Source organism: Pelmatolapia mariae, linkage group LG3_W (assembly GCF_036321145.2).
Source record: "Pelmatolapia mariae isolate MD_Pm_ZW linkage group LG3_W, Pm_UMD_F_2, whole genome shotgun sequence".
NCBI lineage: Eukaryota > Metazoa > Chordata > Actinopteri > Cichliformes > Cichlidae > Pelmatolapia > Pelmatolapia mariae.
Genome location: NC_086229.1, coordinates 39,248,635 through 39,272,524, shown reverse-complemented (window position 1 = coordinate 39,272,524; position 23,890 = coordinate 39,248,635). Strand labels below are relative to the sequence as shown.

Below are 23,890 nucleotides of genomic sequence, written 5' to 3'. Positions count from 1 at the left end.
TCAGGGGTGCAAAGCCTCACAGATGATGTGCAGCAGTGGGTCCCTCAGTCTGTCCTCACTCTGGACACTTGCAGTTGTCACACATGGAAATCAAATGTGTGATAAGCTGCAGGATTCAAACACAAGTGTAACTTATAAATACATGTTCATACTTTTATTCCACAATCAGAGAGAAAGAAACAGAGAGAGAGTGCAGGACAGACAGACAGGTGACAGTCTCAGGTGTACGCACTGCTACAAAACAGCACAAGAGAAGGAGGATTTCGTGTTTGTGTTACTACGAGTGCTAAACAAGAAGAGTTCCAGATGGTACAGTGGACACATGTGTGACTCCTGTGATTAAAGCATCTTTCTTTCAGCTTAACGAGTGAACCGTCAGCTCGTTCAAACACACGTTAAAGTCCGTTTGGCTCGACACCACCGAACAGAGGCAGCAATATAACATAGCTAACATTAACAGTGCAGTGAATCCTGCTTGTGCCGTCATATTCAGGACTGCAAACCGAGCAGCATCACTGACTTTCAGCTTGTTGTGTTTGTGGATATATGACTGACTTTAATTATCCATAAAATCATCACATTCTCTGTAAGATTAAGGTCGACTATTGAACGGCGTATATTTTGAAGTAACGGCTTTAAAACAGAGTTAGTACAAACATCACTAATGTCACATAACTTTGCCGACATGTGGCCAACAGTAATGTTTTAATGTTGTTCATTATTAACAGTGTTGGGGAGTAACGGAATACATGTACCGCCGTTACGTATTCAGAATACAAAATATGAGTAACTGTATTCCGTTACAGTTACCGTTTAAAAAGGTGGTATTCAGAATACAGTTACTTTGTTGAAATAAATGGAATACACGGCGGTACTTCCCTGTTTCATATTGTCGCGGGTCAGGAATTTTTGGGTTTGTTTGACAGCTGTGTTCTGTTGTTCCAGGCGGCAGCGTTACGGTTGCCATGGTTACAGGGTGACGCGCTCTCTCTGTGCGTGTTTCCTGGGTGAGAGAGCGCTTTGTTGTTGTTGTTGTTGTGCTAAGCTAAAAGGCAGAATGCTACAGGCATGGCTCTAAAGAATGTAGCCTGATGGGCAGTGTAGTCCGTGCTGCAGGGAGAATGGACTACCATACACGTTATGCGTCTGTGAGCGAGGGAGGGAGAGAAAGGAAAAGTCCGAGCTGTCACGGAGCAAAAACGGGAGCTGGAAGCATGTAAATATAATAATAACCACAGCAGCCAAGAAGAGTGCCTGACGAGCCCAGCTGTAAGTAAGCTATTAAGACTCAACTGTACACTGTACAAGTTCCGTTGGAGCCTTTCAACGCCTCTCTCTGTCTCTGGCAAGCAAAGTTGACCCAGACAACAAAGTAAAGCTAGTTTTCGGCTACGAGTCCGACAGGGAACCCACCGTATTAGCCAGAGGTCCCTTTACTACGTTTCGTACTACGTACCTTCAGTAACAGTAATAAATCACAGCAATAGGACATTCATGTAGTTGTAAACAGCATGATAATATATTAAGTATTCCAAAGTATTCAGAATACGTTACTCTCATTGAGTAACGTAACGGAATACGTTACAGAATACATTTTGGGGCATGTATTCAGTATTCTGTAATGGAATACATTTTAAAAGTAACCTTCCCAACACTGATTATTAAACATTGGCACATAAATAAGTGACATAATACTCAGTACTTACTTTTGAAAGTACTCTTCGGCCGCTTCGCTTCCACCGTTTTTTTCGGCAAAATTATCCACACCACCGCCGCGCTATGAAGTCTGGGATATGTTGGGCCATGAAGGCTGCACCGACCCATCCTTAAAATTCAGGGAAATGAAGGACGCATTTGAGGGCTGCATTTCGAGCAGCCTTTGAATTGGGACAGCCTTTGGCCTTAAAATGCGGCCTTTAAGGCTGCAGACCCCTTGACTGTATGTCTAAAATGAGATAAATAAAGTGAGGAAAAACAAGGCTGCAGACCCTGAATTGGGATACAGCCCAAATCCGGTCATTGGTACGTCCTGGCTTGTGTAGTTACTAGGTAACAAAAGCTCAACACTGCCCCTAGCGTCCTGGAGCACTTCCGTTGTGCTTTGGAGTTTGCATGTGTTTTGTATTTTGCATGTGTTTTGGAGTTTGTACGTGTTTTGGAGTTTGTACGTGTTTTGGAGTTTGCATGTGTTTTGGAGTTTGCATGTGTTTTGTATTTTGCATGTGTTTTGTAACTTGCACATGTTTTGGAGTTTGTGCGTGCTATTTGGAATTTGTAAGTGTTTTGGAGTTTGTACATGCTTTGTCTCTAGGGGCCACCGTAGATGGGCCACGTAAAACCAGAGTTATGATAAAAATATATGCAATGTTTGGTTTTCTTCCTGAATACTGTCGTTATTTATATTTACTGCGGGAGGAAATGGTAAAAACGGCGTTTTATAAGGAAACCGCTCGAAAACACTCTCCACCTGTGAGCAAAAACAAAACCAAAAAACCCCCCACCCTTTCCTATTGGTTGAAAAAAGTACCGCGTCGACCAATCAAAAAATGATATGGCAACGTTGCATCTAGTTGTTAAGAAACAGGGGGAAGTTTTAGGAGTGACGGCGGTGTTCTGAGATGTGAGAGATTTGAGACGTTAAATCTTGTGTAGTTAGTGTGTAGTGTAGTCAATAGTTTTGTTGTGTGTGTCAGAACAATGAGGCAGCTGCTGAATGTTACAGGTGTTACAGGAGTGACACATCTCCTGTTGTCAGGCCTGCAGGTATCAGGCTGTTGTTCTCCTTTATCTCATAGTGGACAGAAATTATTTTTTGGAGTGGCACAAATAATTTGTGTGGCATCAGATTTGATGCAGAACAGCTGATTGTTCTGTAAATAGTTTGAAATGTTTGTTTAAAAAAACGCCTTGGCTGCATTAAAAAAAATAGCTGCAAAAAACTTTGTTGTTTGCCAAACTGAGTTACTTTTTTGAAGTAGTAACTATATAATTAATTGCCCAACATTGGTCATTATATACTGTATTTTGCAGACAGAGAGTTATAGGACTCTCCCAGACCACAGACTCATAATACAAGTCAGAGCTTTATGAAAAAAAAAGAAAAAAGAAAGAAAGTTGTGTTTTCAAAATTGGAGTTCAAGTTATTTTTACTTCCAATAGTGTTAACATACTACACAGGTCATGAACAGGATTTTCTAAATTTTCATTGTAAGTGGGCTAAAGCAGTTTAAAAGTAGTCTAACATAAATGTAAATGCTGTAATTTGATTATTTTAATAAACCATGTAACTTGGATGGATTAGATGCTGGCATGACCACAGTGCACACGTCTGATGTTGCTCACAGTGGTCCAAGGGATCGCTCAGGGAGTTTGTGTGTTCGCTCAGACACATGAAATATTTGAGGGAACATTGGTGGAAACATTATGGGTTCGCGGAGTAAGACGTGGATCAAATATTGTGCAGTATTTTAAAGTTCACTAAACATAGATGTTTACATTTTTAATTTATTTTTTATATTGCAAACATTTGCACTGTAATTAGTATTTGCACACTATTTTATATTATTTTTTGACAATCTTTAAAGCCATTATTCAATACATTGTTATTGTTAAATATCGTCTAATAATCGAGATCTCAGTTTCAGTGAAAATAATTGTGGTTATCATTTTTGCCATAATCGAGCAGCCCTAGTTCCTACTCTGTTGGAGTAGTGTTCAGATAGCTGCTCTGCTCTATGTTGGTACAGGTCATTGAAGATGATAACAGTGGGTGGATTATATTCTTAAACTTAGTTACAGCACTTTCAGAAAGACATCTACTGTGATAAAGTCTGCTCTCCACTGCTGTGTAATCAATTATTGTAAATGTAAATGTTATCAGGAAATGATCAGACAGCAGAGGGTTTTCAGGAAACACTGTTAAATGTTCAGTTTCTATGCCATATGTTAAAACAAGATCTAGAGTGTGATTAAAGTGGTGGGTGGGTTCTTTTACATTTTGAGAGAAGCCAATTGAGTCTAATAACAGATTAAATGCCATGTTGAGGCTGTCATTTTTAGCATCTACATGGAGGTTAAAATCACCCACAATAATTATTTTATCTGAGCTGAGCACTAAATCAGATAAAAAGTCTGAGAAATCAGAGAGAAACTCTGTGTAAGGCCCAGGTGGACGATAGATGATAACAAGTAAGACTGGTTTCTGAGTTTTACAGCTGGGGTGGACAAGGATAAGCATCAGGCTTTCAAATGAATTAAAAGTCTGTCTTGGTCTTTCGTTAATTAATAGGCTGGTGTGAAAAATTGCTGCCACACCGCCCCCTCGGCCTGTGCTTCGAGGTTTCTGGTAGTTAGAATGACTCAGGGGTGTTGATTCATTTAAACTAACATACTCATCCTGCTGCAACCAGGTTTCTGTAAGGCAGAGTAAATTGATTTGTTGATCAATTATTAAGTCATGTACTAACAGAGACTTGGAGGAGAGAGACCTAATATTTAATAATCCACATTTCACTGTTTTACTCTTTGGTTCAGATGTGGATACTGTATTGTTCTTTCTTTTTGATTTTTTATGTTTACATTGTTTAAAAGTAGAATGGGAGGGAGAGCCTTCAGTTTTCAGGCCCCTCTTCTGTGGAACCAGCTTCCAGTTTGGATTCGGGAGACAGACACTATCTCTACTTTTAAATTTAGACTTAAAACTTTCCATTTTGGCAAACCACATAGTTGGATCAGGTGACCCTGAATCCTCCCTTAGTTATGCTGCAATAGGTGTAGGCTGCCGGGGGATTCCCATGATGCACTGGGTGTTTCTTCTTCACTCACTATATGTTAATAGACCTCTCCGCAAGTACACTCTTGTTTCTCTTCAGATCGTATAAATCTTTCACCGTTTACTAAAGATTTCTGTGGAGAGGAACAACAAAATTTCTAACTTTTGATCCATTGCATTAGTGGGGCTTTAAAAAAGAAGAAGAAAAGAAATAGACCTCTCTGCATTGAATCATACCTGTTATTAATCTCTATCTCTCTTCCACAGCATGTTTTTTATCCTGTCTTCCTTGTTTCACCCCAACCGGTCGCAGCAGATGGCCCCGCCCCTTCCTGAGCCTGGTTCTGCCGGAGGTTTCTTCCTGTTAAAAGGGAGTTTTTCCTTCCCACTGTTGCAAAAGTGTTCTTTCTCTGTATGTATTAGTGTAGGGTCTACTTTACTATATAAAGCGCCTCGAGGCGACTGTTGTTGTGACCAGGCATTATATTAATAAAATTGAATTGAATTAAATTAAAGTTAAACTGTGTTTCTCCACTCCTCCTCCTCGCACTGATTACTGTTTATGCATGTCTGATTTGATTAAATGATTTGTTCTATAAATCTATGTATCACAATAGATTCATTAATGAATGTCCATCACTGATAATTTAATATCAATAATAATAATACTGTTTTCTAGTTCAACCCACTGTCAAACTTCACTCCATGATGCCTCTCTCAAGCCACCATCCCGCCATGTTGGTCTGCAGCGTCTATGACTTCTACCCCACTGAGATCAAAGTGAGCTGGCACAGAGATGGACAGGAAGTCACCTCTGATGTCACTTCCACTGAGGAGATGGAGGATGGTGATTGGTACTACCAGGCCCACTCCCACCTGGAGTACACACCCAGGTGAGTCAGGTCTAAATATGGAGTATTATTTCTGACCACATAATTACTCTGGATGGCATTACCTTGGCCCCCAGTAACACTGTGAGGAACCTTGGAGTCATTTTTGACCAAGACATGTCCTTCAATGCACATATTAAACAAATATGTAGGACTGATTTCTTCCGTTTGTCCAACATCTCTAAAATTAGAAATATTTTGTCTCAGAGTGACACTGAAAAACTACTTCATGCATTTATTACTGTTAAGGGATTTTAGGATTTTAGGATTTTTATTATGTTATGCTTAAAAGTACATTTCATTATCTAGATATGTTTGCTCTTTTAGTATTCAGCTTAAATGGGGAAGTTACACTCTGTGCAGACTCAACAGGACTCAACAGACTCAACTGTCCTACACGCAGCACAGTTCTATTTTCTCTCTTCCTGTACGTGCTATGAATAAAACTATGAATAAAGGCTTCTTTTATTGCAGGGTGCGAGTCTCCCTGAGTCTCACCCGTGTACAAGTTAACCTGTCTGAGCGTTTTTATTCTGACCTGAGTTGCAATACAGGAAAACTCCTGACATTACTTCCAGGCTGGACTTCTGTAATTCATTATTATCAGGATGTCCTAAAAACTCTCTGAAAAGTCTTCAGTTAATCCAAAATGCTGCAGCAAGAGTACTGACAGGGACTAGAAAGAGAGAGCAGATTTCTCCTGTTGAATTGAATTCAAAATCCTGCTCCTCACATACAATGTCACGGCTGACGAGGCAAGCCGTGTGGGGTTGTAAAAGAGGACCGAAAATGCAGGTACTGACTTTGATGCGATGAGTAAGCTTTTATTGAACAAGCTAAAATAACAGACTAACACGGAGGTGGTGAGGACAGGAACTAAGCAATAACCTAATCTGAGAAAATCTAAGAAAAGAAACTGAAACCTAAACTCACAGGAAGACATACAGGGAAAAACACTGCAAGAGTCATGGAGAATTCCGGCTCTTTTAAGAAAACCGGCTGTTTTGGCGCGGCTCATTAAAAAAAGCCGTCGCTTTTGGCTCCCAAGCGGCTCTTCAGGTTTTATTAACAACAATATAAAATTATGCACAAAATAAATTACTAATGTAAAAAGGTATGTTTTTTATTTATATATGTTTATTAAATAAATATGCTTTTATTTATTTACTCCACATAAAATGTCAAACATAAATTAAAAAATACAAAAACCAACTATTTACAATTCAACTTTTAACTATTTAAACTTTCAGTTTTTGCCTTTTAAACATAGTTAAAGTGAAACAAACACAAAACACTGCAAACCAAAGCACAATAACATATAAATTAAAATATGCAAAACAAAAAGAAGATGCACGTTCTCTGTCATACAGGCCTCAGATGATTTTTTGGGAGTGTTTTCCTGCTTGGAATCGCATATATAGGATTCAGTGCATGAATAAATTTCCTTAATCCTTTATCATCCACAACTGAAAATGGTTGGAAATCAAGTGCGATCGTTTTTGCCAGTTCTTTATCATTTAAGTTCTGTCATAATGGGGTCACAGACTTGATATTTTGTTTCTTTTCTTGTCACTCTTTTTTTTTTTTTACTATAGAATAGAATAGTTCTTTATTGTCACTGTTACAGGAACAATGAAAGGCAGTTTGGCATCTCTCCGTGTGTGAAGTACACAATAGTATAAGTATTTATACTATAACACAGACAAATTTACATTTACACAAGAAAGACATGTACAAGTTATATATACACCTGCATACATAGGGATAAATACATACATACATACATATATGTATATAGATTCACTAGCACGTGCTGAGATTTTCTGAGGTCAAGGTAATGGGTTAGTGATTTGAAGGGACTTAAAGGTGAGTTTATTTTGAAGTAGTATATAGGGATGGGGCTGCCCAGTTGATTGGTTTTTGCTTCGTTTGAGGGTGAAAATGAGGCAGTCTTCGGACAATGGGTGGATGTCACTCAAGCACGGGTGAAGGGTCGGATAGAACTTTGAAGATGAGGAAGTGAATTCGGAACAGCGTAAGAAGCCGAAGAAAGTGAGCAGGAACATGGCTTTGAGTGTGCGTGCCAGGAAGTAGTCGCTATAGCCGGAGGGTAGAGATGCAGCGATGTAGAAGATCTGAAGTTAGGGGTAAGCGGTGTAGGGTCATGGAAACCTTTGATGAGTAGTGATATCTGGGATGACGTAGTGGTTGGGCATGATGAACCTGTGAGCAGTTTGGCAAAGAAGGAATGAGATATGAAGCTGGAAACTGTTGCAATGTCGAATGATGGGAAGGGCAGGTTGAAGTTATGATGGAATGAACGGAACGTGTTCCAAGCGGTCCAATAGGAGGACAATGTGCTTGTGGCGAGGCTATTTATGATCGCTTCTTGGGAGATGCTGATGAGTTCTGCGATGCTGGAGTTTAGATCTCGAACGTCGTGGCAGAAAATGGAGGACCTGGGGTCGGAGCTGCCTCTACGTAGGGTGCCAAGGCTCTGAATGTCTGGAGGAAGAGACGAGACAAGGAGTCAGCAATGGAATTGAAGTGGCCTGGAATGTGTTCTGCTCTGATTAGGAACTGATGGGTGCCACGTGAGATGCCATATGAAGAGCATGATGGAAGGAGAATTGCTTCAGCCTTTGTTAATAATGTCGACTACGGCGAAGTTGTCGGACCAAATGAGGATGGATCTTTTGACCATTCATGGCCCCACAGTAAGGCTGCGATGACTACTTGTTTAGATTTCGTAATGGCTGATGAAGGCAGGAACTTCCGATCGTGGATATTTTTACGGAACTCGGGAGGCCGAGCTGAAGAGAACCACCTTCGGCCGTAATAGACCCCAAAGCCGGCAGAAGGGGCGGCATCTGTGAAGAGCTGAACGCCGTCAGGGTGGGACAGCTGATTGTGTAGAAGAAGGTGATGCCGTTCCAGTTAGCAAGCAGAAGTTGCCAGAGACGCAGTTCAGCCCTGGAAGAGCTATCCAGCATGGCGGAGTCAAGGAGTGACGGTTTAGATGCAGCGAGTGAAAGCAAATGAAAGATCCAACAGGAAGAGCAGCTATTGTTTGGAGCAAGTGAGAGCGAGGAGGAAGCTTTGGAGGAGAAGGGTGATGCGATTGAGCTTTTCGATGGGCAGGGAGGCCTGGAAACGTTCGGTGTTGAGGGTTATCCTGAGGAACTCCAGTGATGTTTAAGGTCCCTCTGTTTTCTCTTCCGACAAAGGGATGCCAAGTTCGGAGTTGATAGTCCGTGAACTGGTGGAGACGTGGGAGGGGAGATGACTAGGAAGTCATCAAGGAGGTGAACCATCTGTTTTTTTCTCTTTCTTCTTTAGTCTTTCTCTTTTATGTCGCTCTCTCTCTCTCTTTTTTTGTTCTTCTTCTTTCTTTCTGTCTCTTGTTTGAGTTTTTGTTTTTGACTGCTGGTTTTTGCAAGTGCAAGAAACCGAGTCTGGGCAACGATCCCTGGGTGGAAGCCTTCTGAGAAACTTTTTACTAAGAAGTTGACAAAGTCTGGGTTAGGGTGAATTTTTTTTTTTTTTTTTTTTTTTTTATAAGGCGTCTTCAAGTGCCGGAATGTGGATGGGTGTGGAGACTGACAGAGCTAGTCATGGTTTGGTGGGGTTGTGGGGGCATGCGGAGCGAAAATGGCCACCGCCGCAAAAGGAGCAGCAGTGAAGATAGCGGCATTGAGACAAGGAACAGCCGGAATTGTTGAAGTTATTGCAAATGTTACGGCCTCCGAGGTGCATGATGGGCCTACCCCGCCTGTCTGAACCGTGAGGCAAAGGCATGCTGGGAGTGGAGATTGTGGGTTTAGAAGGCTCTGGTACAGGAGCGAGGGTCAAGCAGAAGAGAACAGAAGGACGGCGCGAGGGCTGTGGTTCGTTTTGGGCTGGGACTATGCAGGCGGAAGCGGGATGTGACGGGGCGCGGCACGACTTGCAGGAGAGAGAGGGAAGGGCGGCGAAGAGGCAGCAGAATGAGAGCGGGAGCGCTGAGATGTTAAGAAGAAACAGAATAATGTAGCCTTGATATCGCATCGACGAAAGCGGATGCCTCTCTCTTTCAGAACACGTTGGAGATGGGTGACGGTCCAGTCGGAGACCTTCGTGGGCAGAGAATCTTCAGGAGACCTCACCGGAGCGTGGGAATGGTGGCGCGAACTCGGAGTTGAAGGCTGAGATTGATCGTGTTTCTGGGAAGCTCCACGGGGCCGGAGAAGCGCCTCAGGATGATCCGGAGTGGAGCTCTGCCTAGAACATTTACTGGGAGGGGATCATCCTCTAGTAGCAGATCGGAGGTTGCAGTTTTGCGGGGAAGGGGAGCAACCGGAGCCGCTGTATTGTTGAATGGAGCGCAGAGAGGAGTTCCGGGGAATGCGAATGGGAGACCTGACGGCTGTGCGGCGAGGACGGCTGCTGAAAGGCGCGCTGGACGGGCCGGCTGTAATGGAGCACTCAGCGGCTCCACTAGGAGCAGTTTGCCAATCCTGAAAATCAGGTGGAGAAGGAGTGAGGTCTTGGTCCGATGCGCTGAGTGACGAGGAATCCATGGTAATGGGCAAAAGGGTGAGTAGGAATCAAGCTCTTAGAATTGCGAGGCATCTGACGACGAGGGGTGTTCGCATGAAAAATGAGAACAGCAGGTATTGGAGAAGGGGGGTTTTTATAGCCTGAGGTCGGAGGGGGCGGGAAGGAGGAGTGGTCCCGCTCCTGAAATTCAGATGATCTCCACTACATACATATACGCATGCATAGATACTAGGGGTGCAACGATACTCGTATCGATATTGAACCGTTCAATACAGTGCTCTCAGTTCGGTATGCATGTGTATTGAACAATAGAACATTTTTAATTTATTTTATCAACTTTTCTTCTGATGATGCTGTCTGTGTTGAGAGCTCAGTGGATCTGCGTTCGACTACTCCGCCTAGGTTGCACTGTCGAGCGCAGATCCACTGAGCGCAGCGCAAGCTAGCAAGACAGAAGCTAAGCTCATTGCAACATGACAAATTGAACCTCCCCCGCCCGCATTCAGATCTGGCTTTTGGAACTATTTTGGTCTTCATGTGAAGTATGACCCTGAAGGTAAGCGCGTCATGGACAAAAGTAAAACAGTATGTCGGATGTGCCACGCAATGCTCAATTACATGGGTGGGAACTACTGCGTTAGCGCAGTTTGCTCGTTAACGTGTTGACTCCATCCAGCCCCACGCACGGGTCGATCCGCGGTAGCTCGTTAACGGAGATTTGCCGTGTTGTGTTGTTAACGTCATTTCAGATTAACGCTGACAGCACTAGTGGGAACACAACGAATATGACTGCACATTTACGCCAACATGATCCTAGTGCAAAGACAAGTGGAAGCAGACAAAAACAAGCACGCATGCTACAAACTTTACCCGAGTCATTTAGACAGCCGTTAGCACATGATTCTCCTTATGGGGACCTGATATGTTTAATATGCTGCTGAGAATATGCCCCAGAAGAAGCGTATAGTATAGCTTTTATTTTGGAAAGAGCCATTTCTCTGTAATAAATTCTCTTTTCCAAAGATGAGGGATTTCTCGATCAGATAATTTATTTTTTTATTACTTTGTTGTTTCAGCAACATTAAATTTAAAAACTGTACTTTTGAGTTAAAATCTATATTTATAATTTTAATAAATGACAAATTAAAGAAGCATGAACATTTTTTTGTATTGAAAAAAGTATCGAACCGTGACACCAAAGTATCGAACCGAACCAAACCGTGAATTTTGTGTATCGTTGCACCCCTAATAGATACATACACACAAATATTTCCACATACACGCTTACATATATATACAGTGGGATGCAAAACTTTTGGCAACCTTGTTAATAGTCACAATTTTCCTGTATAAATCGTTGGTTGTACAATAAAAAATGTCAGTTAAATATATCATATAGGAGACACACACAGTGATATTTGAGAAGTGAAATGAAGTTTATTGGGTTTACAATCTGAGGAGCAGGTGCATTGTAAGGTGCAGTGTGATCAGTGAAATTGCACATGCGGGGGGGGGGGCATTGCTACTATAGTAAATATGGTTGTAATAAAGTTTAAGACTTAGGAATGCTGGTTGCATTAAAGTACATGTAGAAATAAGGTGAGTGTCCAGGTTGCGAGGGGTCCTTGATGATGATGCTGGCTTTCTGCTGAAGTCTGCCAGTATCAAAGTCTCTGAGGGCAGTTAGTGAGGTGCCAATTGCTCGCTCTGCTGCCCTCACCACCCGCTGCAGTTTCCTCTTGTCCTCCGTGGTGCAGCAGTTGAACCAGAGTGTGCAGCAGCAGGTAAGGAGCAGTAGAAGTTTACTAGCAGTCTTAGGGTAATTGGGCCTGACGTAGTCTCCTGAGGAAGTACAGCCTTTGTTGTGCTTTCCCTATCTGGTGGGAAATGTTTGTGGACCAGGTAAGGCCGGCCGAGATGTGGACTCCGAGAAACCTGAAGCTTTCTACCCTTTCTACCTCCTCCATCAATGTAGAGGGTGGAGTGCTCAGATCGCCTTGTTCTCATGAAGTCGATTACCATCTCCTTGGTCTTGGCTGTGTTCAGATGCAGGTTGTTGTTGTCACACCTTTTCTTCAGATGCTGATCCTCCTCTGTAGGCTGAATCGTCATTGTTGTCGATCAGTCCTATGATGGTGGTGTCGTCAGCAATTTTATAATGGTGTTACTGGTGTTGATTGGAGAACAGTCATGGGTGAAAAGTGAGTATACGAGGGGACACACGTTCAGAGTGAGGGTGGAGGAGGTGTGGCTCCCATTCTGACGTTCTGGGGTCTGTTGATCAGGAAGTCCAATATTCAGGTGCACAGTGATCTGCTGAGTTTTAAGTTGTTTAGTTTGTTAACCAGTTGGTGGGGTTGAACTGTATTGAAGGCGGAGCTGAAGTCCACAAACAGCATTCTCACATACAGACGTGGACAAAATTGTTGGTACCCTTCGGTCAATAAAAGAAAACCTCACAATGGTCACAGAAATAACTCTAATGTGACAAAAGCTTTTCAACCATGCTTCAGCTGAATTATTTAAAAAGCAAATGCATGAAACAGGCCTGGAAAAAAATGATGGTACCCACAAGTTAATATTTTGTTGCACAACCTTTGGAGGCAATCACTGCAATCAAATGGTTCCTGTAACTGTCAATGAGACTTCTGCACCTCTCAGCAGGTATTTTGGCCCACTCCTCATGAGCAAACTGCTCCAGTTGTTTCCAATTTGAAGGGCGCCTTTTCCAGACTGCATGTTTCAGCTCCTTCCAAAGATGCTCAATAAGATTAAAGTCAGGGCTCATAGAAGGCCACTTTAAAATAGTCCAATGTTTCCCTCTTAGCCATTCTTGGGTGTTTTTAGCTGTGTGTTTTGGGTCATTGTCCTGTTTTAAGACCCATGACCTGCAACTGAGACCAAGCTTTCTGACACTGGCCAGCACATTTCTCTCTAGAATCCCTTGATAGGTGTCTTGAATCTGTGCAGGGTACAATGAAATCTCAAGCCCTGTGCCAGATGCAACAAAGCAGCCCCAGAACATGACCGAGCCTCCCCCATGTTTCACAGTTGGGACAGTGTTCTTTTCTTGATATGCTTCATTTTTCCATCTGTAGACATAGAGCTGATGTGCCTTGGCAGAAAGTTAAATTTTTGTCTCACCTGTCCACAGGACATTCTCCCAGAAGCTTTGTGGCTTGTCAACATGTGGTTTGGCATATTCCAGTCTGGCTTTTTTATCATTTGTTTTCAACAATGGTGTCCTCCTTGGTCGTCTCCCATGTAGCCCACTTTGGCTCAATGACGGATGGTGCGATCTGACACTGATGTTCCTTGAGCATGAAGTTCAGCTCGGATCTCTTTAGAAGTCTTTCTGGGATCTTGTGTTACCATTCGGATTATCCATCTCTGTGATCTGTCATCAATTCTCCTCCTGTGGCCATGTCCAGGGAGGTTGGCTACAGTCCCATGGATCTTAAATTTCTGAATTACATGTGCAACTGTAGTCACAGGAACATCTAGCTGCTTGGAGCTGGTCTTATAGGCTTTACCTGTACCATGCTTGTCTATGATTTCCTTTCTAATCTTCTGAGAAAACTCTTTCCTTTGCTTCCTCTGGTCCATGTTGAATATGGTTCACACCATGTCACCAAACAACACAGTGACTACCTGGAGTCCTATATATGATGGCACCTGTGATGCTGATTAGTGGACGCACATTGGATTAACACATTAACACACACATTATTTTCATTCTTTTCTAGGGGTACCATCGTTTTTGTCCAGGCCTGTTTCATGCATTTATTTTAATTCATTTGAAGCATGGTTGAAAAGTAATGTCTGACTTTCATTTGTTAAGATTTATAGAATTTTTATTTATTATTACTTTTGTCAGATTAAAGTTATTTCTGTGGCCATTGGGAGTTTTTCTTTCATTGACCTAAGGGTACCAACAATTTTGTCCATGTCTGTAGGTGTTATTACTGTCTAGATGTGTGAGGATTGTGTGAAGAGCTGTTATTATGGTGTCCTCTGTGGACTTGTTTGCCGTTTATGCAAACTGGTATGGATCGAAGTCTGCAGGGATGGCAACTTTAATCTGTGACATGATGAGTTACTCAAAACATTTGGCAATTATGGATGTTAAAGCAACTGGACGATAGTCATTCAAGCAGCTCACTGTGTTCTTCTTGGGCACTGGAACGATGGTGGCTGACTTAAAGCAGTTTGGTACTACAGACTGTAGCAGTGAGAGGTTGAAGATGGTGGTGAAAACCGCTGCTAGTTGGTCTGCACATGCTTTAAGCACTCTACCAGCTACACCGTCAGGACCAGCTGCTTTCCTCGTGTAGACTCTGCGCAGTGTGGCTCTGACCTGATGCTGCTCCAGCTGGGTGGGGGCATCGTCCCTTTCTGAAATGGCAGGATGGGTGATGGTGTCCCTATTTTGCTGGTGAAGAATTGGTTTAGGGTGTCATATAAGGTGATGTCCTGGGAGAGGTGTGCAGATGTGGGTTGAGTATCCAAAAATTGTACCCAAGTAAGAATAGCATTACTTTAAAATATTATTACTCAAGTAAAAGTGAAAAGTAGTCATCAAAAAAGTTACTTAAGTAAGAGTAAAAAAGTAGTTGGTGAAATCACTACTTAAGTAGTGATTAACTGGTTGTAATGTCTGATTTATTTTTTAAATAGATGCTATCAGACAAACAAAAATAAATAAATATACAAATTTTAGTATTTTCAAAAAGAATGAATGTAAAAACATCAACAAAATAAGGCACAACAATTCTAATTTCCAGATTTCAAGGGGGGGGTTTACAACATAAAGCTTTTTCTCACCAATATTTACAGTAAATAATATAAATATAGAAACAGTGCAAACCATTTCCAGTGACAAGATATGCTGTAAACTTTATATTCATTTTTGCTCCAAATGGCACAGTAGCCTCACAGAAAACATTAGAACGAGGCATCTTCAATATATGTACATACAAGGCAGCTCAGTTTACCATAAATTGTATGGGTGTGCATCTATTTCTGCATATTTAGCAAGGCTCGCAAAATTTCAAAATCTCTGCTAGCCCTTCGGGCAGGCACTCTTCAGTTTTTGGTAGCCCAAAATAAATTTAAGTAGCCCAAATAAAAAATAGAGCAATTTTTTAATGTTTTGTTTCCTTTACAATATTATACATTAAAGTATAATATTGTAACGGAAACAAAAATTAATCAGAAAGTTGTTAAAATACAAATCACAACAACTGTATAAAAATTACAATCATCAACTCAAATACTTGTTTCTAATTGAACAGAAATTTCTATGAACTTGTAAGAACTGTGTAGAACATGAATCTGTGTCAGATCCTGAATCTGAAATTTCCACTGAAGTCAAGGGTAAGAGGTAAGGGGAACCAAGATCGAGGCCATTTGCTTTTTGAAGTTTGCAAAGACTGCTAAATTTTGACAATGGTAGTTCACTCTTTGCAACATAGTACGCTTTTGAAAGATTTTTCAGGACTTCTTCTTGTGCTTGGTTTATTTTTAGTATGTTTTTTGCAATTGCTGTTTGTTCTGGGAAAGATATTGCAGACTGAGCAATAATGCATTTCTTGCATTTCTCATGGGTTCTGATGGGGTCTTTCTTCAAATTACTGGTCACAGTTACAAAGGCACTTGTCGACTCAAATGAAATGAAACTCACGACACACCCGGCAGAACATTATGTTATTTAGCTCGTCATATTCCAGCCACAGAAATTCTTTTGTCCATGAAACCAAAAAATCTGAGCTTTCTTTTTGCCTCATAGTCTGATTTGTCATAACTTTTCCGTTTTGTGGTCGGCTTTTATTTGGCTGTGCCTTCTTCACCCTGACCCATCTTATTTGGCTCAGCAGAACTAAAATTCCAGCGTAAATCCTGCTGCTTTTACACAGGTACTTACATAACGGTCAGCGATTCTCTGCGCAATCAACCTCTCACGTGTTTAAGCTTGCTGTGGGAGATTTCACTTGTCACGTTTGAATAGTAAGCTAATGAGTGATAAGACGACGTCAGAGGAATTGGTGCGCAATTAACCGTCACTCACCAATCAGTGCTGCCGCTCTCTACACACCGTTCGCACGATCGCAAAGTGAAAGTGAAAGCAAAAAACAAGCACAAATTCAAACACGATTTCAATATGTCACATATTGACAGTGGCTCATCGATGCCAATGAGATAATTACTCAGCTACATTTTCGAAAGAATGCAAAAGCAATGACATATATTTTCCCTTCCTATGATAGCCCGACGGGCAGGGCTGAGATAGATTTTGGTAGCCCGACTGGAAAAATCGCTAGCCCCGGGACGTCGGGCTAGCGATTTTGCGAGCCCTGTTTAGCAAAAATGTGCCATTTCTTCACTCAGTGAAGTGAAGGTTAAGCTTCAGCAGCAGTTTGCTCTCACCCATATGGAAAAGATATATATAAATCTTATAAAGTTTGTATCTGTCTTGTGTGAAACTTGTATGAAAAGCATACAATAGTGAAAACAGATACAAGATCCCTAGAAAAATTATATAAATGAAACTTGTATGTTTTGGATACTTACAAAAACAATATATGAAAGTGGCCACATTCATGAGTAAATCATATAAGCCTTATATGATTCACTATATGAAGTAGGCCACATCTTATGCAAGTCTTTTATAAGTTTTTTCCATTTCTTTTCCATATGGGCAAGGTTCTTTCTGTGAAGCTGTAACTGTTTAGCAGTAAACAGGAGTCCTGCATGACTAAGAAGTCCTTCACAAGCTGCAGATGCAGGAAGAGCTGTATTGACTTTGATCGACAGCTTCTTGATGTGAGGAGAGCCATGCAATAGATCCACACCTCCAGTGAACAGACATGAAAGGTACCTCTCCAGCTCCCCTGCTTCTGGCTTTCCTGGCCCCATGGATCCATCGTCTTAGTCGGTTAGGCTGCTGTTTGTGCTGGCCTCATCCAGCTCTGTGTCTAGGTGATGTCTGATGAAGTTCAGACCTGTGGAAAGATGTAAGGTTTTCAAAAGAATTAGGTCTGGTCATTATAGTGCTGTATACACTGCCAAGCTGCGGATGTTTGGCATACAAATTTGATCATACTGGAGATGTTATTTTACTAACTCTTGTTGAAAAACAAAATCTTGTCTTTCATATCCCGCACAAACAGTGCCGTGTTCTCCAGGAGGGGACAAGCATCGAAGGCGTTTAGAAAGGGAGGGGGGATGAGTGAGTGCGAATCAGTGTATGTGTATGTGTGTGCGTGTCCATAGTTCAGCTGAGACAGTGTCCTCCGCCCTATCAGGCTAAGTAAACAGTCTACCAGCCAACCCAGGTGGCCTTGCATGGAGTGGGAAGAACAGTCAACACACAGTCTTTATCAGGGAGTTTTTTGTTCGGCTCCAGCCTTGAGCCCACAGCTGGCGCCGAGGAGGTATCCGCATTATGATGTTGATGTTGTCTCCTCGCACTGTTTGGCTGTTACTCAAGGAAAAGATGAGAAAGACAGTGATGAAAGCCGTGACTGGAGCTGTGATGTAGCCTCTAATCTCTCCATGGCTCTCCTGAGCAGGCAAACACCTCAGTCAGGCTGCAAAAAGATGAAACACACCCCTTCCAACCACAGGGGAGGGAGTTGGATGGAGCTAGCCTCCTAAAGCTGGGCATACATTGTGCGATTTATGGCCCATTTTGAGACGATATTGCAGTCGTTTGACCGTTTTGGGGAATGGCCCGATTTTCACCTTAATCGTGTGTCGTGCATCGTGTAGTATACATGGGGTAACGAAAAGCAATTAACACCTCACAATCAGCTCTCGATCGTCATTAGTTTGGTCGCAAGAAAATCAAACCTGTTTGAAATCTTGACGCCCCTCAACGCAGCCTCGCACACTGCACACACGCAAACACAGAAATGAAAGTGAAAAGATGAAGCAGCACGGCAGTGCAGCGTGTGGTCTGGACACAAGCGATGGAGGCACAACTTATAGAACTTTGGCAAGCTCGGAAGTGTAGAGCTGCCACCCCGGCAAAAGAAAAATAGAAATATATCAAGTTATAACGTGACAAGTTTATTGTTCTAACAACATACTGTCATGTTTGTACTATCACGTCATTACAATGTCATAACAAAAAACTTCACATTTCACAATATAAATGTTATACAGTACGAACATGATCATTATGTATATTGTAATAACATGATAGTATATTGTACAAACATGAAAAGTATATTGTTAGAACAATATACTTTTCACGTTATAACGTGATTAAGCTCAATTTTTCTTTTGCCTGCGTGGCAGCTCTACGCTTCCGTATCTGAGGCTTTTCACTGTGGCCTCACAAAATTATCACGACTACAACAAAACCATGAAAAGAGTTGGATGTACACTGGTGATCAATTGCAGCTGCCTGGTCAATGTTTTTCATTAGCAATTTAGCAAAGTCGATCGTGGTGATGTGTGCGTGTGTCTGTGTGAGTGAAAGACAGAGAGAGGGAGAGCAAGAGACAGATTTTGTATGATAAGCTTCATGTTATGGACGCACAGTGTGAGCACTCAGGTTGCATCAGAGCATCAAGCTGTATAGTGTGAGACCCTGCATCGTGACCTATGAACTTATAACCCCTGAGATTCAATCACACAGTTTGAGCAGGAGCTGAATAATGCGTCTGAAAAAAATCACACAGTGTTTGCCCAGCTTAATGCAGACTGTTTAAACTAAACAAGCTGCTGTTTCACATAATAAACCATGTCAGCGGCAGTATTGCCTTCTGTTTTAACAGTTAAAGCTGTAGAGACGAGCTGTTTACATGTGCGTGAAACTCTAGCGTCATTAACCAGGCTAGCTGTTATCTTACAGCTCATGCTAGCTAACCACCAAGCAGTTAAAAGGACAGAAACACCCACAAACTTATCTCAGTACAACGTAGCGCCGAAAATATGACGTGATTCTAGTTCAATCAAACTCGGGGCTGAAGCTCGACACAGCTGCTGTAACGTAAGACTGACATCCAGCTAACCACAGCTAACAAGATATTTAGAGAAAACTTACCGTTTCCTCAGGTTACACGAGTTGAGTCTTTTCACGCTGAAAAGTTGGTTTGTTTTGGCTCACACTGAAGACACCGACACTGCAGACATAGCTGTTCTTTTGTCCTGCTTTTTAGTGAAACATTCTTTGTATGTGAGGCCAAAGGTGTTCATCCTCTTCAGTTCTAGTGGAGACAATTGGCTCTGCCATGTTTTCATGTGTTTCTTTTTCCGTGTGTCTGCTACTTTAAAATGCTTGAGCCGCTCTGCCCGCCACAGTTTCAAACTGGTCATGTGACTGTATGGCCACATCTGATTGGTAAAAGGGTTACAGGAAACTCCACTGGTGGTATGTTATCTAATATGTTAAACTAATTATTTTTTAAAAAAGTAACGAGTCGAATTTTGCAAATGTAGCCGAATAAAAGTAGCATTTCTTCTTCACAAATGTACTCAAGTAAAAGTAAAAAGTATCGTGCAAAAAAGGTACTTCAAAAGTACATTTTTTTCAAAAACTTACTCAAGTAAATGTAACGGAGTAAATGTAACTCGTTACTACCCACCTCTGTTTGTCTGTGACTGTCTTTGTAGCCAGTTAGTTTCTACATCCCCTGCAACGTGTTTCTGGAGTTGTTTGTGTAAAAGTGTTCCTCGATGCGCTGTTTGTATTTGCGCTTGGCTTCTTTTATGGCGTTAAGCAGAGAATGGCGTGCCTCTTTGTAGACTTGTTGGTCTCCTGATTTGAAGGCACTGTCACATGCTCTTAGCGGTCCACACTTGCACTGTTTTTTCAGATGGTTTTGTCTTTGAATTAGAGGTTTATAAGCAGGGATCAGGAACAGAGAGAGATGGTCAGAGAGTCCAAGATGAGGCAGGGGGTGGCTTTGTAAACATCTGGGATGTTGGTGTAGACCTGGTCCAGTGTGTCGTTTTCCCTTGTTGGAAAACTTGTGTTTTTAAAGGATCCAGGCAGGACAGGTTTCTGGTTTGCGTGGTTAAAATCTCCTGCCACGATCACAGCGCAGTCCGGATGCGTTGTTAGCTGTTTATTAATGGAGCGCTGGAGTAGCTCCATGGCCGACTTAGCATTAGCTTGCGGCGGCACATAAACTGCTATTATTGTGATCGCTGTGAGCTCTCTTTGCAAGTATAAGGGTCTACACTGAACTATCATGTACTCTATGTTCAGACAGCAGTGGACGACTTTAACTGTGTTGTTGGTGCACCAGTTATTGTTTACAAACACTAGCAGACTTCCTCTGCATTTCTTACTGGACTCTTTGTTTCCGTCCGCTCTGAATGTTGCATGGCCCGCTAGCTCAATCACAATGTCTGGGGTGAAAGAGTCCAGCCAAGTCTCAGTGATGATCATAGCACAGTAATCCTTTCTACCTTTCTAATGTGTCAGTACTGTCTCTTGCTGTTGCCCCTGGCTCTCTTCTCTCTCTCCCTCCTGCATTGTTCCAGTGTTGCCAACTCCTCAGTAAGGGAAATCGCTATTGGTTGTCCTAAAAGTGAATAGAAGTTGCTAAATGACATCATTGCCTAATTTGCATAATCGGTCATGCTAATGTAATTGTAACCTACGTTGTAGGAGAGAGAAATAACATTGAGACATAAAGTGAGTAAAAAACCTAAACCTAAAAATCCTAAATGCATTTAGAATTTATTTAGAACTACAAATTAAATTTCTTTTAGCAATTATTGTTTTTTTTCATGTCACAATTCCAACCCTGATCCTTTATCCGGGCTTGGGTATAAGTAGTTTTTAACCTTGTGATCCACAAAACGACATAACAGTAAAAGAAGAACTGACTGCGTTACCGTCAGTGCGGGAGCAGTGGCTTCTCTCATGCGCGTAAGAGTAAGAGCAATACGCGCTTTCACGTCAAAAAGTGGTCATAAATAAGTCTCCAAAAACACCAGAGAAAGTCGCCAGATTTGTCGCTAGTCGCTTTTTAGAAAAAAAGTCGCTAAGGGGCTCTAAGAAACTCGCTAAATATAGCAACGGAGTCGCTAAGTTGGCAACACTGCACTGTTCACACGCTACTGCTGCTGCCGGTGTAACTACGGCCCCTCCCCCATCTGCTCAGCGCAAACACAAGACTCATGTACGATGTGAAGTGAAAAAGAGAGCAAGAGAGAGAGAAAAAAACATGACTCCCTTCATTCATTTTATAGATCTGGCTCTAAGAGCTGTTTCATTTGCGACCGACACATCACTAGGAGGAACACAGGTGCCGTCTCCAAATTCAGGGTCTGCATCATTGGAGGACGCGGTTTACGTGCGCTGCGTCGCCGGAAGTGAGAGGCTGGTGAAATTGAACAGTCTAACCTCCATCGCACTGTTCAGGTTGCCTAGCAACCATGATACTCACTGCTGGAAATGTTTAATACAGTATTGTGTGACAGAAATGAAGGAGAAAATCTTTTTGTTTATCTGTTAAATTTTATATGAACTTTGTTTGATTTGATAAGTATCTGAAGCCAAGACCACAGGACTGTACAAACATGATTGTTGGGCTTCATTTTTGTACTGAACAGCCATTTTAAGTTTAGCTAGTAAACAGCAATTAGCTAATGTTGTTCATGAGACTAAAGTCATCTCACTTTGGTAATGTAAATATAATATGGCCAATATTATAGTTATTATATTAATCATTATTAGTTATTACAGCAGTGAACATGAACTCTGTGTCAAATACTGAGCTTCAGTAAAGATCCTAGTTACAGTTATTTATATGTCCTCTCTTCACTCAAAGACAAGTATCTTTGACAGTGTATACAGTATATAGATGTATTATATATAAGAGACAAATATCGTTCTTTCAGTATGTTGGTATTACTAAATTTGTCTCAATGCTTATATATATGTGTAAAAAGAAAATGTACGAGCTGTGATAACTGTTTCTGATAGAATGAAGATCAGACTGATATATTAAATATTCCTTTATTGGGTGAGAAAATCAGACCATGTCATAACTGCTTTAAGTCATACAGAATAGATATCAGAGCCTTAAACAGGCCGACTTCTGCTAAATGGGTCAAACTGGGCAGAAAGTATACAAACACATAACATCCTTATAGAATATGATGTAACACTATAGATCAACTTACCTCAGAATATATAAAGCATATAAACAATTACAGCAATATGATGCAACAAACACAGCAGTGCTACTAATCCAAAATACTCAAAGCTTCATAGAACTGAAACAAACATTTATTTTTAGCTCCATTCTGCTGCTGATACATACTTTAGGTTTCTGAACATTAAACTTGTTGCTGCCTTTCATAGTGTGTAACTTGAAGGCCCTGAGTACTTTCTCCCACACTGAAAACACTGGAATGATCACATTATTTGAACATTACCTAATAAGACTGATTCAGGACAGACAATTAGTTATGTTAAACTTTTCTAGCAGTCCTTCACAAACAGGGAACAGTCTGTCTATTCTCTCCATCTGTCAGCTGCTGCTGGCTCTTCCTCCTCCTCTTCCTCACACACTGCTGAGTTTGTCCTGGTGGATCATCAGGGGTGCAAAGCCTCACAGATGATGTGCAGCAGTGGGTCCCTCAGTCTGTCCTCACTCTGGACACTTGCAGTTGTCACACATGGAAATCAAATGTGTGATAAGCTGCAGGATTCAAACACAAGTGTAACTTATAAACACATGTTCATACTTTTATTCCACAATCAGAGAGAAAGAAACAGAGAGAGAGTGTAGGACAGACAGACAGGTGACAGTCTCAGGTGTATACACTGCTACAAAACAGCACAAGAGAAGGAGGATTTAGTGTTTGTGTTATTACGAGTGCTAAACAAGAAGAGTTCCAGATGGTCCAGTGGACACATGTGTGACTCCTGTGATTAAAGCATCTTTCTTTCAGCTTAACGAGTGAACCGTCAGCTCGTTCAAACACACGTTAAAGTCCATTTGGCTCGACACCACCGAACAGAGGCAGCAATATAACATAGCTAACATTAACAGTGCAGTGAATCCTGCTTGTGCCGTCATATTCAGGACTGCAAACCGAGCAGCATCACTGACTTTCAGCTTGTGTTTGTGGATATATGACTGACTTTAATTATCCATAAAATCATCACATTCTCTGTAAGAATAAGGTCAACTATTGAACGGCGTATATTTTAAAGGCTTTAAACGCAAGTTAACGTTAAAAGTACAAACATCACTAATGTCACATAACTTTGCTGACATGTGTAAAGTAATGTTTTAATGTTCTTCATTATTAAACATTTGCACATAAATAAATGACATAATATTCAGTACTTACTTTTAAATGTTTACTCTTTGGCCGCCCCACTTCAGCCGTCTGCTGTTTTTTTGGAAAAAATATCCACACCCACCGCCGCGCTATGAATTGTGGGATATGCTGGGCCACGAAGGATACACCTGACCGATCCTTCAAATTCGGGGAAATGAAGGACGGTTTTTTGGAAGCATTTGGAGCAGCCTTTGAATTTGGATAGCCTTCGTCGCGTCGCTGTGACGTAACAGGCCTTCAAATGTGGCCTTGAAAGATGCAGACCCTGAGTTTGGACATCCCCAGGGCAACTCAGGGGGACAACACAGATAAAACAGCAACAAGCAGAAGGAAACACAGGGCTTATATACACACAGGAGCAATCAGGGAATGG

General features: G+C 41.7%; 2 protein-coding genes and 1 pseudogene across 3 annotated transcripts in view; all 3 read left to right on the top strand.

Moving 5' to 3' along the window:
- The window catches only part of LOC134624411 (NACHT, LRR and PYD domains-containing protein 3), a 189,929-nt gene that overhangs the window by 107,960 nt on the left and 58,079 nt on the right, over positions 1 to 23,890 (top strand). The gene's annotated exons all lie outside the window — the stretch shown is intronic.
- LOC134624414 (class II histocompatibility antigen, B-L beta chain-like) overlaps positions 1 to 23,890 on the top strand; it is a 34,901-nt gene that overhangs the window by 9,046 nt on the left and 1,965 nt on the right. For both annotated transcript variants that reach the window (XM_063469401.1, XM_063469400.1), the window contains one exon: positions 5,451 to 5,664. In XM_063469401.1, coding sequence (XP_063325471.1) covers positions 5,451 to 5,664 — 214 coding nt within the window. The remainder of the gene's footprint in view (positions 1 to 5,450; positions 5,665 to 23,890) is intronic.
- On the top strand, positions 4,854 to 4,958 carry LOC134625078 (U5 spliceosomal RNA; annotated as a pseudogene).